Source organism: Armigeres subalbatus, chromosome 3 (genome assembly GCF_024139115.2).
Source record: "Armigeres subalbatus isolate Guangzhou_Male chromosome 3, GZ_Asu_2, whole genome shotgun sequence".
Taxonomy (NCBI): Eukaryota; Metazoa; Arthropoda; class Insecta; order Diptera; family Culicidae; genus Armigeres; species Armigeres subalbatus.
In genome coordinates, this window is record NC_085141.1 from 23,551,639 (window position 1) to 23,570,015 (window position 18,377).

Here is an 18,377-nt window from a genome sequence, read left to right on the forward strand (position 1 = left end):
ATAATATCGAACGGCAAAAAAAAAAATATCTTAAACATCCCTTATAACAAGACAGAATGACAGCATCCCTATAGTAAGAAAATGTTTACTCATTGCATTTCCCCTCCGATCGTTCTAATTGGTTGGAGCACACGCTGTCTCACCTATAAAAGAAGATGCATTGCACTAGTTAGGTCATTCTTCACTCGGACGCGATAGACGGAGCATCGAATCGGAGCAGCAGCGGACAACAGGATGCCAACACGGAAGGAATCTCGTGCTTCACACGTCGAATCGTGTTGTTCGGCGGAACGAAAGCGGTGAACGGCGGAACGAGAGCGGAGAACGGTGGTTTGGATATCAACAAGAGGAACACGGCAAACAAAGGTCCTTTTCAGGACCATTAGTTAATTTGAATGATTTTCTGGCTGGTAGCGAAAGCCCTCTTATTGAATAAGTAGCGCAATCCTACCAGCAAGTTGATCAAATCTGGATGTCGGATCACGACACCCATTACGGGAAATGCCGAGGTTTCATATTAGATTTTGGTCCATCAGCCAAATCCCGCAGATATATTTTTATTGCGCATCGCGCTTTTTGTCTACAGCAATTAGTTTGCTGTATTCATAGCTGAGCCTTCGTAAAGCATTCTTATCCTATTTGGGCACCTCGAATCAATTAATGCCATTTGGCATCAACGATTCGATGTCTGTGTCTGGAACAAACTTGGGACAAATCACAACTAAATATTTTATTGCCTATTTTCAGGCTTTCCTGTTCAGTCCAGACACAGAATCAACAAATAAAACATACACTAAATAGCACAAATGATACAGACTAGATCGAATATTTACAACTATTCGAATAACATAAAACCAACCGTAACACTACAATGCACACATTTACCCTGGTATATTGAGAAATATTGGGCCTTCTTTATATACCCGCGTTTTCGTATGACACTAGACAATACGTTTACACTGCTGGCTTAAATTTTCAACGTGACGATTACTATATCGAACTCATGAAACCAATGTGAACTCGACTCGTGGAAATCTTATTCCAGGTTGTCCGAGGCTTGTGATAGAAACGGACCTTTCCATCCACTGACTGGTAGGCTCGAACGTCCCGTCCTCTGCTTCAGACCCATAAGGGGTCTGAAACAGTTCAGTTTCAGGGTATTAAGGTGACTCGGGGAGGCACTACACCCCGTGTTATTTTTCCTATCTTTTGTCTATTTCTAGCATTGTCACCTCGTAACTTTGGAGCGGCGTAATTCGGTTCTCAGTTGTTCGATGTAACTGTAAATGTATCAGCATGTAGATTGCGAGGTGATACTTTTTCAAAATTATATTTGAAGTAGATAAAAAAATAAGCATTCAATGATGAAAATGATGATGATTTGATGACTGTTCGTGCTTCCCGTGTCACCTTAAACTTGTGAGAGAATAGAAGATAGAGGAGGAGAATGTGGAGCTTCTACTTCCGGCTCTAGCGATTGCTATGGAACCTATTTATTAGAGAATTGTTTGCAGAGAATTAGAAACGGTTGTGTTTATATACATGATAGATGTTCAGACAGTTCGGGATCGCTACGGCGATACTCTGATAAAGTAGAAACTTTTCAGATGATTTATACTTATGGTTGAAGGGAAATGATTGAAATCCGTTTTATGGTGATTGTCGAAGAAGCTATGTAGATTGATATGATAGAAGTACTTGTAGTTTTGTATTAGTACACCCGATTCTGTTTTTACACGGATTTTTTTTACACGGCCGTGTAAAAAAAATCCCATACAATTTTTTTGCAAAGTTGCTCCATTTTTCATGATTCGTCGAGAAATCAGGAAACTTTTTTTGCACGGATTTTCAAATTTTGAACTGAAAACTTTTTTTACACGGAACGCAATACTGTTGGTTTTAGTTTGGAAAAAATAAATGTTATTTGGGCAGGCTGGAGACCTGCAGAGGAGGTAATGATAGATTCAGAAAAATATATTAAGCTCGTTTAGTGGAATGTATTAAACCGTCTAAGACGAATTAAGTACTGTCCATTTAATTCCACCAGTTAATTTTCGTTAACTTTGCAGATACGTATTCCGACCACAACTGTGTGGTCGTCTTCAGTGTCTTGTACTTAGCCGACTTGTTGTTAGTCGAGTCAAGTACAAGACTCTGAAGACGACCACACAGTTGTGGTCGAAATACGTATCTGCAAAGATAACGAAAATTAACTGGTGGAATTAAATGGATAGTACTTAATTCGTCTTAGACGGAATGATAGATTGTCAGGAAGGTATTGATATGATAGAGTCTATAATCGTTTGGAAACTTTTGAAATGAGTTCGTGGGACATGCAGTTTGGGATTAGTATGATCACGTTGGTTTTAGTTTGGAAACATAACATAAAAAACATGTACGTCCAAGTTTGGAAGATGATATTAGCATTTCCATATCATCATAAAATAGACGCCTGAAAATAAAAATAATTAAACTGACTAAATTAATGATTTCGTGTGTGTTACTTCTACGTGAAGTTAAACGATTTACAATGATATGGAAATGCTAATATCATCTTCCAAACTTGGACGTACATGTTCATGATAGCATTGAGGCGAAAGTATAGAATTGATAGTTCCGTTAGGATACGGCAGGCATGAAGAATTTTTTTATAGAAGTCGATTTGAAAGCGAGCGGAGGGCAATATTTGTGATGGCACATATCACACGACCTTCCTTCTGCCAAGCTCCCGTATGAAGGGGGAGGGAAGAATATCAGTGTGGAAGCTGATATGAGCAATGAGAAAACAGAACTGTGCAATAAAAATCAGGGGTCTGCGAAGCGGCCATGTTTCTGATGCCAGCATCAAAATCATCGATTAATTTAATACGAAGGCATAATCATAATCGTTGAAACCTGCCATTGAAAATGTATTTCGAATATCGTGATATTTCGGCGAAGTAGAGCGCTTGGTGCCGATTGAAATATGAAAATTTATTAAAGGCATCAATATTCTTGTTGAAATAGCACCTCGCATTCATACTTTCGCACATGATCTTGAAAAATGATAAAAAATAATTACGCCTATTTGGAAAAAATAACTTCGGAGTAGTGGTTTGTTTACAAAATAGAATTGTCAGTGGGAAACCCAATTTTAAAAGAACAATGGGAAACTCAAAGATGTTGGCTATTGTCAAACGTAGTGGGTAGGATTGGGGTTGCCAGATACCTGATAAAAATCCTATTCGACTAAATGCTGATGTCATATTAGAAATTTGGAGACAGTACTCGTCGATAGCAAATCCTTCCGCACGCGATGGCATATGAGCAAGTCAAACCACCTTCCTTTTGCCAGTGGAGATATAATATCTCCACTGGCAAAAGGAAGGTGGTTTGACTTGCTCATATGCCATCGCGTGCGGAAGGATTTGCTATCGACGAGTACTGTTCCAAATTTCTAATATGACATCAGCATTTAGTCGAATAGGATTTTTATTGCACAGTTCTGTTTTCTCATTGCGTCCGTCTCGTAGCTTCCACACTGATATTCTTCCCTCCCCCTTCATACGGGAGCTTGGCAGAAGGAAGGTCGTGTGATATGTGCCATCACAAATATTGCCCTCCGCTCGCTTTCAAATCGACTTCTATAAAAACATTCTTCATGCCTGCCGTATCCTAACGGAACTATCAATTCTATACTTTCGCCTCTAATGCTATCATGAACATGTACGTCCAAGTTTGGAAGATGATATTAGCATTTCCATATCATTAATTAAACTGAATAAAAATAAATCAATTAAATTTTACACTTTTGGTCGAACATGGGTTAAAAATGTGTTCCAAGCGTGCCCACCAAATTAAGTAATATTACGAGTGCTGATCACCTATGCTACTAAAAAAGATCGTGATTAAAATGGAGGTTGGCATTGTTATTGCTCATCAAAATATAATATTATTCTAGATATTCTCTTTGGTATGAAAACTCAATCCTAACTGTCTCGAAACTGCTTTCACCGTACTGTCGCCCCGAGCACAGCCGCAGCATACCACTCATAGGCGATGTCCCTCCCACCGACTTGACAGCCTCCAGAAATATCTACCAAAAGATTTAAGAACTAGAATGAATTATTAACATGTCCAGCTTTTATATAAAATTATTTGTTCAAGCAAAGGCGTCATAGATGTGTCATCATATGTTACGCAAAAGCGTCATCATATGTTACGCAAAGGCGTCATCATATGTTACTCCAGGATGGTCCGTTACGTTTTAATAAATCAATTTTTTTTGCCATGATGGTGTGTCGAAGTTGATGATGCTAAGATGCGATGTCAGCGCTGGCATTTATTCCGGTAATCAAGAGGGCTCCGTTTCCATTTTTGGCCGATGAGGCATTCCACGGGGGCATGTCAGTCGATCCTGAGCGACCATTTCGAAAATATTTGAAACTCTGCACAGTTTTTCAATTTCATCTAAATCGTCATTTTTCGATATCAAATCTTCATATTGAGTCACGACTAACTTTTCAAAAGGGTGTATGTGAAAATGGTTCAAAAATATTTAAAAAGCTGCACAGCAAAAACGGAATGTTCGATTGTTATGATTTTTTCAGCAAAGTTAGACAACTAAATGGTGATTCTTAAGAAAATGTGCACAGTAAAAAAAAAATTGTTTTGCCTTTAAAAATATCATTTTTGTCACAAAAACTCAAATATCTCAAAACCCTATCTTTTTTCGAACGTAATTTTTTTAGGGAAAACGGTCCATTATATTAGCTATCTACCATAAAAATTTGGTGATGGTAAACTAATAAACAAAAAAGTTATGACATTTCAAACATTTCACAATTTTCACAATTAGTAAAAAAAAAATTTTTCTGTGTAAGTTATTTCGAGAATTGCAGTTTGATGCAGATTTTATTGTTAAGGGACGTGATTTAAACAAGTTGTTTTCATGATATTTTGATTTAATTATTCATAGCATCTATAAGAAACTTAGACACGATCCAGTGTTGTGATCAAAAGTATTGATAGTGTCATAATTTTCATTGCACGTGACTGGCGAAAATTCTTGTAATAGTGTTGAAACCTGTTGATAATAACGTTGATAGAAACATATCAGAAATGTTATTTTTAAGACAAAAGCTGCAAAATCAAAGATTTATATACACGTGTACGTCTATAGTTTACCTGCAAAAATATACCTCTTAGAGAATAGACTTTATGATCGGGAGGAAACGGGTATCTTCAACAACAACAAATGCATGATAGGTACATACCATGACAATGCTCACGAAAAAGCAAAAAATTACTACTACTAAGGTTGTTAAAGATCTTATAGTAATTTTTTTCTTCAGTCAAGCAAATGACACCAAACTAGTCAGTAAAAACTTAAAAGTGATTTTGTTTATTGAAATATTACGAACAACATGAGTAGCCGCTTTCTCAACTGTTGTAGGCCGTTTGATGGAGAAAAGTGTTCAAAAGAGTTACGAAATCTCACCGAAAGCACCATAGATAAACTGAAAGCGACTGGTTATGCTCCAATGTCCACATTGAATACAAATTTACGCATTTGCACGTCATGCCGTCTAAACGTTGACCAAAGAGCAATCTGTATATCATCGGTTGAGCAGAGCGCAGGAAGTTCGAAAACGACAGCAACTGAGGAATTGCCAGATGTATCGACAACAACTGAGGAATTACCAGAAGTATTAAGTGATGAGAGCCTTGCCACCGTACCATCAGCGAAATCTGTTTCAACAAATCAATCGGAAGATGAGTGTATCCAAAAGGTCAACATCGAACGCTTTAACGAGGGCATAGCTGGGATAAAAGTGACTCCGATTAAATGGAGTAAGATTCATTCATTTATTTAGTTAACATCTAAACAGATAACACTGAATCAACAATTTGACGCCACAATACACGGTTCGAGGCTGCATCTCTCCATCCTCGGATACGCCCCACGCTCGCCAAGTCGTTCTGCACCTGGTCTGCCCATCTCGCTCGCTGCGCTCCACGCCGTCTCGTACCTGCCGGATCGGAAGCGAACACCATCTTTGCAGGGTTGCTGTCCGGCATTCTTGCAACATGTCCTGCCCATCGTACCCTTCCGGCTTTAGCTACCTTCTGGATACTGGGTTCGCCGTAGAGTTGGGCGAGCTCATGATTCATTCTTCGCCGCCACACACCGTCTTCTTGCACACCGCCAAAGATGGTCCTAAGCACCCGTCTCTCGAATACTCCGAGTGCTTGCAAGTCCTCCTCGAGCATTGTCCATGTTTCATGTCCGTAGAGGACAACCGGTCTTATTAGCGTCTTGTACATGACACATTTGGTGCGGTGGCGAATATTTTTCGACCGCAGTTTCTTCTGGAGCCCGTAGTAGGCCCGACTTCCACAGATGATGCGCCTTCGTATTTCACGACTAACGTTGTTGTCAGCCGTTAGCAAGGATCCGAGGTAGACGAATTCCTCGACCACCTCGAAGGTATCCCCGTCTATCGTAACACTGCTTCCCAGGCGGGCCCTGTCGCGCTCGGTTCCGCCCACAAGCATGTACTTTATCTTTGACGCATTCACCACCAGTCCAACTTTTGTTGCTTCACGTTTCAGGCGGGTGTACAGTTCTGCCACCTTTGCAAATGTTCGGCCGACAATGTCCATGTCATCCGCGAAGCAAATAAATTGACTGGACCTGTTGAAAATCGTACCCTGGCTGTTACACCCGGCTCTCCGCATGACACCTTCTAGCACAATGTTGAACAACAGGCACGAAAGTCCATCACCTTGTCTTAGTCCCCGGCGCGATTCGAACGAACTGGAGTGTTCGCCCGAAATCTTCACACAGTTTTGCACACCATCCACCGTTGCTTTGATCAGTCTGGTAAGCTTCCTAGGGAAGCTGTTCTCGTCCATAATTTTCCATAGCTCTACGCGGTCTATACTGTCGTATGCCGCCTTGAAATCAACGAACAGATGGTGCGTTGGGACCTGGTATTCACGGCATTTTTGAAGGATTTGCCGTACAGTAAAGATCTGGGGTGGCATTGCGCACCTCGACTCGAAACGAGCAAACCATGCAAACTGTCATACGAAAGAGCTGTCGAAAGGAGATGCGCAATGAGGCCTCTGGTCTGTTGTCGAGCGGCCGTCAACGAAGCCGACTTGATAACTTTCCACGAACTCGTTCACTAATGGTGACAGACGACGGAAGATGATCTGGGATATCACTTTGTAGGCGGCATTAAGGATGGTGATCGCTGGAAAGTTCTCACACTCCAGTTTGTCGCCTTTCTTGTAGATGGGGCATATAACCCCTTCCTTCCACTCCTCCGGTAGCTGTTCGGTTTCCCAGATTCTGACTATCAGTTTGTGCAGGCAAGTGGCCAGCTTTTCCGGGCCCATTTTGATGAGCTCAGCTCCGATACCATCCTGCTGGTCTGCTGTCTCCGCTTCCGTCTATAACGTTCCACATTCTGCCGGGTACCTTGCTGCAGCGCGACCGCCCGCGCTGCGTCCTTCTCCTCCAGAATCTGTCTGCACTCTTCGTCGAACCAATCGTTCCGTCGACTTCGACCCATATACCCGACGTTGTTCTCCGCTGCGTCGTTAATGGCTGCTTTGACTGTATTCCAGCAGTCCTCAAGAGGGGCCCCATCGAGCTCACCCTCTTCCGGCAACGCTGCCTCGAGATGCTGCGCGTATGCAGTGGCGACATCAGGTTGCTTCAGTCGCTCTAGGTCGTACCGCGGCGGTCGTCGGTACCGAACATTGTTGATATGATAGGATAGGATAGTTTTGGGCGCAGTTTAACCATCACCAGATAGTGGTCAGAGTCGATGTTAGCGCCACGATATGTCCTGACGTCGATAATGTCGGAGAAGTGCCGTCCATCAATCAGAACGTGGTCGATTTGTGATTCTGTCTGCAGTGGTGATCTCCAGGTGTACCGATACGGGAGGCTGTGTTGGAAGTAGGTGCTTCGAATGGCCATATTCTTGGAGGCGGCGAAATCAATTAGTCGTAGGCCGTTTTCGTTCGTCAGCCGGTGAGCGCTGAACTTTCCAATAGTCGGTCTAAACTCCTCCTCTTGGCCAACCTGAGCGTTCAAATCTCCTATGATGATTTTGACGTTGTGGCTTGGGCAGCTGTCGTACTTACGTTCCAGCTGCGCGTAGAATGCGTCCTTATCATCATCAGTGCTTCCGGAGTGTGGGCTATGGACGTTGATTATGCTGAAGTTGAAGAACCGGCCTTTGATCCTCAACCTGCACATTCTTTCATTGATTGGCCACCACCCGATCACGCGCCATTGCATATCGCCCATCACTATGAAAGCTGTTCCCAGCTTGTGTGTTGCCGCAGCTCTGGTAGATGGTATGATTACCTCTAAACGTTTGCACCATTGATCCCTTCCAACAAACCTCCTGCAGCGCTACGATGCCGAATCCACGGTCCTTGAGCACATCGGCGAGTATGCGTGTGCTCCCGATGAAGTTGAGAGTTTTGCAGTTCCAAGAACCGAGTTTCCAATCGCTAGTCTCTTTTCGTCGCAGTGGTCTTCGCCGATGGTTCCGGTCCGTACTCTCTTGTTGATTGTTCGTTGCTTATGATTTTTTAAAGGCTGGCTTGCAGGGCCTGACACCAAACCCCCTAAATTTCCAGACGACCCTTCCTCCTTATTTCCGGTCGACCATGGTGCACAGTTTCACTTTAGAGTCCCTCGCTGGCACTCGGACGATGATCAGCCGCCCCTAACATGGAGAACAGACGCTGTTGTGAGCCGATCCTGACATGGAGAACAGACGCTCAATAAGATTTGCACCTCCGGAGAGGAGCAAACCCCCCCTTCCCTGTCAGCATACGACCATAGTTCCCACCGGGGTTGGTTACCCGATCTTCCCTAAGGTTGCTCGTATCCCGGCCAGCACCGCGGGGAGGTAGGGATAGGAGTTGCTGGGTAAGAGGCTAAGGACCGCGAGATGGGGTCTATTTTATTCCTTCAGGTACAATGCACACATTTACCCCGGTATATTGAGAAAAAATGGGGCCTTCTTTACATACCCGCGTTTTCGCCTTAAAATGGTATAATAGATACTTGGATTGCTCTTCTTAACATGTACGCGTTTTGTATTTAGCTTTTCTGCAAAATGGTTCACTCCGGGAAATGACATGCTGCGAAAAATTTACGCGAAATACACCATTCCTAAACGGGTTTCCCCATATTAGGACTCCGCGAAAAGAAATTCCGTGGAATTAAATTCCGCAATTTGTCGTACAAACTTGTTATTCTTGTTATACTCAACGCATCCCCGGGCCGTAGCCAATCTGCGTTGTATGACACTACCCAAGCAACCACACGGTTAGAAAAAAGTACCTAATTTTAGGTACTTTTTTTCTCTTGCATCTCCCTCCCTCTTCCCTTTGTTGTAATAAAATGAAGAGCAAAACCACTCAACAAGGGCATTAAAGTGTGGGAACCCAACGTTAAGTAATCTCATGTTTACAAAAGTTGAGTAAAATTTACCTAACTTTTGGTTAGTTTCTATTTAAAATTAAGTATATTTTACTTAATATTAGGTGAATTTTACTTAATTTCAAGAAAAAATTACTTAATTTTGGGTTCCCACACTGAACCCCCAATTTGAGTGAAAAGTACCTAATATTAGGTACTTTTTTCTAACCGTGCAGAAGTTCGGATAAGAAGGGCTATTTTGGCTTAATCAGCTCTCATTTTAAGAATTTTTTTGTATGTAACGGAACTTTAAGTGAACTTTGAAGTTTCGTTAAGGATGTTTGGAACTTGATGTGAACCATAGTGAACCAATTAGTTCGGTTAAGAGTAAATTTAAGTAAAATCTGAACTTCTGGTTGCTTGGGTAGACAATACGTTTACACTGCTGGCTTAAATTTTCAACGTGACGATTACTATATCGAACTCATGAAACCAATGTGAACTCGACTCGTGGAAATCTTATTCCAGGTTGTCCGAGGCTTGTGATAGAAACGGATCTTTCCATCCACTGACTGGTAGGCTCGAACGTCCCGTCCTCTGCTTCAGACCCATAAGGGGTCTGAAACAGTTCAGTTTCAGGGTATTAAGGTGACTCGGGGAGGCACTACACCCCGTGTTATTTTTCCTATCTTTTGTCTATTTCTAGCATTGTCACCTCGTAACTTTGGAGCGGCGTAATTCGGTTCTCAGTTGTTCGATGTAACTGTAAATGTATCAGCATGTAGATTGCGAGTAGGCACGCGCCGGTGATACTTTTTTAAAATTATATTTGAAGTAGATAAAAAAATAAGCATTCAATGATGAAAATGATGATGATTTGATGACTGTTCGTGCTTCCCGTGTCACCTTAAACTTGTGAGAGAATAGAAGATAGAGGAGGAGAATGTGGAGCTTCTACTTCCGGCTCTAGCGATTGCTATGGAACCTATTTTCACCCAGGTTTTTTTTTTACACGGTTTGGTTTTAGTCGTTTAAGACCTTCAGCGTCAATGAAACAATGAGTTAACCCCACGGAAAAATTCACAAAAATCAAAGAAAATTCAGGTGGTATTTAAAAAGCTGTGAAAGTTTAGGTAACCCGAGAAATTAATGAAATCCAATCGTGTAAAAAAAAACCTTATAAACGGTTGTGTTTATGTACATGGTTGTGTTTATATACATGATAGATGTTCAGACAGTTCGAGATCGCTACGGCGATACTCTGATAAAGTTTAGAAACTTTTCAGATGATTTATACTTATGGTTGAAGGGAAATGATTGAAATCCGTTTTATGGTGATTGTCGAAGAAGCTATGTAGATTGATATGATAGAAGTACTTGTAGTTTTGTATTAGTATTATAATACTTGTTGCGTACACCCATTACGCGAACCCGCACCTACGGATCAACCGCAATGAGCAGCGTACCTGCTGGAACGTCAACGATTCTAGCGATGGCTTACGGAGATAGAGAGAACTATTTGACAGGGGACGAATGACTATCATAACTGAAGATATATCATCGTGCGGATAGAAATAAGTTTTGAAACTATTGAAATTGTTGTTTAACTTATCTAAATCAGTGAATTCTATATGCTACCTTACGAACTATCCTAAACTAGTGACTTAGCATACCCTAGTAAGTTTCTAATCCTCCTTAAATGATAGTAAAATAGCTTTGATACGACAATTCGTTGAATGTAGGTTACACATCTGCAACCGCACAAAAGGTGCTCTCAATGGTTTGATAATAACCGTCGAAATCAAGAATTGAGGTAAAAATGAATTGTATTAAGCTTAAACAAATTTCTCATTTCTAATGTCAAACGCATACAGAACTACTACGTACATTGCGGACCGAAAATCAAATTTGTAAACGGAAACCCTCACAAAACGTAAGATTACATTGTACTCTTAAATAATAATTACATAACAACGCTTATTTTAGGAAATTTTAACCGTTCCTGCAAATACACGAGTTAAAATTACGGACATTCGTTTCCTCTTTGTTGCACAAGCAACATTTTAAAATTTCCGTTTTCGGATCCGTGTACGATGCCCAGGCAGAATCAAGTGCCCTGAGAGAGCCTGCTGCAGACATGTTTGCTCTGCAATCTCCCCAGATAACAACGAGATGGTGTGCTGTGACCGGTGTGACGAGTGGTTCCACTTCATTTGCGTCGGAGTCAACGAGGACGTGGCCAATCGTTCCTGGAGCTGCCCGGAATGTTCAGCGTCGATAAATCCGGCTTCACAATTGCCACCACCGCCGACCTCGCCTACAGCAACCACAGGTGAGCCACCTATACGTCCACCTTCACCGTCTCCGCCACCAATACATCCTTCTCGGACGCCAACACCACGTCCCCGAAATTCGATGATTCAAACTCCGCCGCCACCGCAAGTTTCCACCGATCTTCCACCAGTGCCTTCCCCTCGTCCTCGGGCACATGGATCACATATGATTCCTTCATCTACGTTCCAGCGTTCACAGGGCTTACTTACTCCTGTCGCTGAGGTTACGGAAGTGAGGAGCGCAAGTCGAAATATGATGGAAGAAGAGGATCTCGTTAATAGACTACCCTCGGATCTACGAATTCAATTCTTGGAACAGCAAGAAGCCATAGAATTACGTTATTTAAGGCGTAGGTTCCAGATGTTATTGGACTCATCGTCAAGTGTGAATCACCGAATAACTCCACCTCATCGTGATAATGTCACGGCTCCTGTAAGTCATTCTTCACCTGTGTGTTCCAACCAAGTCGCAGCACCGTCCACTGCACGAAACAACATTGTTTCACCATTCGTTCCAATTGCGCAGCCCCAACCGGTTGGTCTATCGAATCGTCTACCCACTTTAAACGAGCAACTGGATGATACTAATAAGCGTCTGTATATTCCTGCGCTTCGTTCTCATCCTGCTATTCAACGTCCGGCTGCTTCGACATTCCAAACCGATTATCTCCCTAGTGCTCTCCCGTATTCTCATCCTCCCGGTAATCAACGGACTCACGCCTCTGCTTTTGCCCCGTCAACGAGTAATTTGCCCCCAATCGGTCATGAATTCTATCCCTCTGCGATTCACGATGATCATACAGCAGTAGGGGGCGTAACGCTGCTGAATAGGAGCCAAATCGCTGCCCGCCATGCCGTACCGAAGGAACTGCCAATATTCACCGGCGAACCCGAGGAGTGGCCTCTGTTTTTTGCCTCATACGAGAACACGACGCATCTGTGTGGACTCACAGCCGAAGAAAACATGATACGACTCCAGCGGTGCTTAAAGGAAAGGCGCTAGAAGCAGTGAGGTACCAGTTATTGCACCCCGGTAATTTGGATCAAGTTCTCTCTACCCTAAAATGCTTTTTGGTCGCCCAGAAATTATCGTACATTCTCTGCTGCAAAGATTAATGGTCTTCCAGCCCCTAAAGCCGATCGTCTCGCAACACTTGTTGACTTCGCGCTGGCGGTGCGCAATATGGTGGCCACAGTCAAGGCCTGTGAACTAGAAGAGTACCTCTGCAACCTCACGCTTTTGCATAGCTTGACCGAGAGACTTCCCCAATGATCCGTTTGAATTGGGCTACATATCGACAGTCACTTCGATCCGTTACTTTGTCTGAGTTCAGCGAATGGCTGTACAAGTTGGCAGAAGCAGCGAGCACTGTGACGATGCCACAGTTTTCCGGAGTAGCCGACAGCAAATCACACCGCGGGCGGAAAGATGGTGGATTCTTGAACGCGCATACTGAAACGAGCTCCAAAGACGACGGTAATGGCAGTTGTTTCGTTTGCCATGAAAACTGCGACTCCGTTCAAAAGTGCAAGAAATTCCTTTCGTTAAACCTCTCCACTCGTTGGGACATAATCCGGGAACACAAACTATGTCGTAGTTGTCTATGCGTTCATCGTGGTCCATGTAAAGCCGGAAAACTATGTGGAAAAAACGGTTGCCAGTACAGACATCATCAACTTCTTCACAACGATGGAAAATATAAGCATGAAGCGTCGTCATCTGGCTTTGATAACCGGACTGTCGTGCAACAGGTGAACAATACGGAAGAAACTGAACCCTGCAACACTCATCAAGGAGGAAGCAAATCGGTACTGTTCCAGTACCTCCCAGTTATCCTATACAACAACGGAATCGAGTTGCGCACGTATGCATTTCTGGATAGTGGATCATCTCTAACTTTGATGGAGGAGAGTTTAGCGAAAGAATTAAAACTGCGCGGCGAGAAATATCCACTTTGTCTACGCTGGACTGCCGATACCTGCCGCTATGAAAAAGACGCTACGATCGTTTCCTTGAACATCTCCGGTACACACAGCGCTCAGCATAGTCTAACTGAGGTTTACACTGTCAAAGATCTGAAACTTCCATTACAATCTCTACCAGCTCGTAAATTGACAGAAACGTATTCTCAATTAAAAGGGCTTCCGATTGAACCCTACAATAATGTTCGGCCAAAACTATTGATCGGAATGAACAACGTCAAGCTACTACATCCCCTCGACGGTCGAGAGGGAAAGTTAGATGAGCCTCTCGCAGTTAAGACCCGGCTAGGATGGTCGGTTTATGGTAGTTGTCCGCTAGAAAACTGCATAACATCATATGGAACTGCTCGTAGCTTTCACATCTGCTTTCACGCCCATGACTCTGATGGAACTCTACATGAAGCTGTCAAAAGGTATTTCGCTCTAGATAGTTTAGGCATCAGTGATCCACAAAATCAGATACTTTCGGGGAAACTGAACGAGCTCGGTCGAAGTTGCAAGAAACTACCACATTTCATAACGGACGGTATGAAGTGTCGCTGCTCTGGAAATACGACAATGTAAGCCTACCCAATAACCGGTCAATGGCATTGAGACGGCATCACTGTCTAGCGAAAAGATTGGAACGTGACCCAAAACTATCAGACACAGTGCGAGCGAAGATGGCGGACTACATGCGGAAAGGGTATATTCGCAAGCTGACGGCGGACGAAAGCAAGAAGACGGGAGATAGAACATGGTACCTACCGATCTTCCCGGTGTTTAACCCTAACAAACCAGGGAAAGTTAGGATTGTTTTCGACGCTGCTGCTTCATTCGGAGGAGTCTCCTTGAACTCTGTATTAATGAAGGGTCCAGATCAGCTCAACAGCCTACCACCTGTGCTGTATAAGTTCCGAGAGCGGTTGGTAGGTTTGGGGGGAGATGTTGCAGAGATGTTTCATCAGATGCGTATGAATGTCAAAGATGCGGATAGTCAACGGATTGTATGGTTCGCCAATAACGAGACAACGGAGCCATGTGATTATGTTCTGCAGGTAGTGTCATTCGGTGCAACATGTTCACCCAGCACCGCACTCTTCGTCCTGAATAATAACGCTACCCGATTCGAGAGTAAATATCCTGCCGCCGTTGATGCTATCCACCACCGGCACTACGTTGACGATATGTTAACAAGTGTAGACACCGAGGAAGATGCTATTCAATTGGCAAAAGATGTTCGATACATTCATCTGCAAGGAGGTTTCCAGATGAGGAATTGGGTTTCTAACTCCCGGCTGTTTTAGAAGCAATTGCTGAAAACCCTAGTCATGAAAAATCGATGGAAATGAACGCCGACCTTGTTATGGAGAAGGTTTTAGGCATGTGGTGGAGCACTACGACAGATGTATTCCGATACAAGCTCTGCACGGACCGCAACCGAGATATTCTACTAGGAACGAAGCATCCAACCAAAAGGGATATGCTCCGAATGCTGATGGCCATCTACGACCCTTTGGGTCTTATTGGAAACTATCTAATGTACTTAAAAGTACTTCTGCAGGAGGTCTGGAGAGCAAGAACAGGATGGGATGAAGAAATCGGAAAAAAGGAGCTAGAAAAATGGCACACATGGTTGCTGATTATGCCGGAACTGCAATCGGTTGAAATTCCTCGTTGCTACTACCAGGCAGAAAGTATTGACGAAGCAAGAATCGAACTTCATACGTTCGTCGATGCAAGTGAGCTAGGGTACGCAGCGGTTTCTTATTACCGGTTTGAGAAGAACGAACGCATCCATTGCGCACTAGTAGGCAGCAAGACTCGAGTAGCTCCTCTTAAGTTTGTCTCTATTCCCCGGCTAGAACTGCAAGCGGCAGTCATAGGCACACGTTTGGCCGTGAGTATCGAAGCTGGACATTCCATTAAAGTAGAGCGCCGATACTTCTGGACAGATGCTCGATGTAATATGTTGGCTACAATCAGATCACCGACGCTATTCTCAATTTGTAGCCTTCCGCGTGGGTGAAATATTAGAGTTGACAGAAGTTAACGAATGGAGATGGCTAAGCAGTAAATCCAACGTAGCTGACGATGGCACAAAGTGGAAGAATAAACCGGATCTATCGTCGGGAAGCCGTTGGTTTAATGGGCCCTCATTTTTGTGGAAATCCAAAGATGAATGGCCGGACTGTTCACTGAATAACGTAGAAACCTCTGAAGAGATTCGCTCGAGCGTATTACATCACTCAGAAGAAAGTGTTAGTAGCATTCTATTGCCACAGGACTACTCTTCGTGGAATCATCTGCGACGCGTGACTGCCTTCGTTCAAAGATTCGTAGGTAACGTTAAATTGAAAATAAGTGGCCAACAACTCAACGCTGGACCGCTCACCCAGAAGGAACTTCACATGGCGGAGATTTTTCAAATTAAGCGAGCACAGAAGGAAGTGTTCTCAGACGAATTAGCGATAATCGCAATTGAACACCGTCGTCTTCATAAGAAAAATGCCCTGTATAAGCTCAGCCCGTTTATCGACGAGCAGGGCCTCATGCGGATCAATAGTCGGTTGAGCGAATGTGACTTTCTGGACAAAAACACCAAGTATCCCATCGTACTCCCAAGAGACCATCCAGTCACATCCCTCATTGTGCGTGAAGTTCATCTACGTTATCATCACCAATGTCACGAGACTTGCATAAACGAAGTACGTAAGCGATTCCACATTCCACGAGTTCGCGCTGTTTATGATCGAGTTCGACGAGGTTGTCAAGTCTGCAAATTACAACGTGCTGAACCTGCCCCACCAACCATGGCCCCTCTACCAAAAGCCAGATTGGCAGCCTTTGTTCGCCCGTTTTCATATGTGGGTGTTGACTTTTTTGGGCCCTTTTTTGTAGTCGTCGGTCGTCATCATGAAAAGCGCTGGGGCGTCATTGTAACATGTCTCACGACCAGAGCAATACATCTCGAGCTGGCAGCCTCGTTGAATACAAGCTCGTGTATCCTTGCCCTGAATAGCTGTTTTGCTCGACGAGGGACTCCAATCGAAATTGTTAGCGATCGTGGTACAAATTTCGTGGGTGCGGACAAAGAGTTAAAAGAAGCAGTAGCGGCGATGGAATATGACAATCTAGTGACAGAATTCACATCGCCAAAAACATCATGGCGTTTCAACCCCCCTGCGTCGCCTCATATGGGGGGTTGTTGGGAGCGCCTCATACAATCAGTAAAAAAGGTCCTAACTAAAGTAAAGCCATCGCGAGTACCTACCGAAGAAGTGTTGAGGAGCTATCTGGTTGAAGTGGAAAACATCATCAACAGCCGACCATTAACACACGTGCCCGTAGATGACTGTTCGTCACCGGCGCTAACACCCAACCATTTTTTATTGGGATCATTGGATGGGTCGAAACCGTTGGTTCCATACGATGATTGCCCATTGGCAATGCTGCGTTCCTGGAAAGCCTCGCAGGTCCTCGCCAACCATTTTTGGAAGTGGTGGGTAGTAGAATATCTTCCCACAATTACCCGTCGAGCAAAATGGTTTTATCCAGTGCGACCCATTGCGGTAGGAGAAATCGTAGTAATAGCTGATTCGGCGCTGCCGAAAAACTGTTACCCTAAAGGCAGGGTGATGTCGATGAAGACTTCCATAGATGGGCAAGTTCGGTCGGCAGTTGTCCAGACTGCTTCTGGATTATACGAGCGGCCCGCAGTTAAACTGGCTATTTTAGACATAGGTGCAGAAAGGAGTAAGCCGGACCTAGGTTCACCTACTGAGGGGGACTGTTGCGTACACCCATTACGCGAACCCGCACCTACGGATCAACCGCAATGAGCAGCGTACCTGCCGGAACGTCAACGATTCTAGCGATGGCTTACGGAGATAGAGAGAACTATTTGACAGGGGACGAATGACTATCATAACTGAAGATATATCATCGTGCGGATAGAAATAAGTTTTGAAACTATTGAAATTGTTGTTTAACTTATCTAAATCAGTGAATTCTATATGCTACCTTACGAACTATCCTAAACTAGTGACTTAGCATACCCTAGTAAGTTTCTAATCCTCCTTAAATGATAGTAAAATAGCTTTGATACGACAATTCGTTGAATGTAGGTTACACATCTGCAACCGCACAAAAGGTGCTCTCAATGGTTTGATAATAACCGTCGAAATCAAGAATTGAGGTAAAAAATGAATTGTATTAGCTTAAACAAATTTCTCATTTCTAATGTCAAACGCATACAGAACTACTACGTACATTGCGGACCGAAAATCAAATTTGTAAACGGAAACCCTCACAAAACGTAAGATTACATTGTACTCTTAAATAATAATTACATAACAACGCTTATTTTAGGGAAATTTTAACCGTTCCTGCAAATACACGAGTTAAAATTACGGACATTCGTTTCCTCTTTGTTGCACAAGCAACAATACTGTTGGATTTAGTTTGGAAAAAAATAAAATAGAATGTGGGCAGGCTGGAGACCTGCAGAGGAGGTAATGATAGATTGTCAGGAAGGTATTGATATGATAGAGTCTATAATCGTTTGGAAACTTTTGAAATGAGTTCGTGGGACATGCAGTTTGGGATTAGTATGATCACGTTGGTTTTAGTTTGGAAACATTTAC

At 43.3% G+C, this 18,377-nt stretch overlaps 2 protein-coding genes across 2 annotated transcripts; both read left to right on the top strand.

Moving 5' to 3' along the window:
• Nucleotides 1-11,608: 11,608 nt before the first annotated feature.
• Nucleotides 11,609-12,772, top strand: LOC134221515 (BRD4-interacting chromatin-remodeling complex-associated protein-like). Its single transcript, XM_062700706.1, has one exon. It carries the CDS (start codon nt 11,609-11,611, stop codon nt 12,770-12,772), a length of 1,164 nt encoding a protein of 387 aa, XP_062556690.1.
• Nucleotides 12,773-14,414: 1,642 nt separating this feature from the next.
• Nucleotides 14,415-17,573, top strand: LOC134221516 (uncharacterized). The gene is made up of 3 exons (XM_062700707.1): nt 14,415-14,994; nt 15,039-15,695; nt 15,745-17,573. The coding sequence occupies exons 1-3, from the start codon at nt 14,415-14,417 to the stop codon at nt 17,571-17,573; spliced, it is 3,066 nt and encodes a 1,021-aa protein (XP_062556691.1).
• The last annotated feature ends 804 nt before the right edge of the window (nt 17,574-18,377 follow it).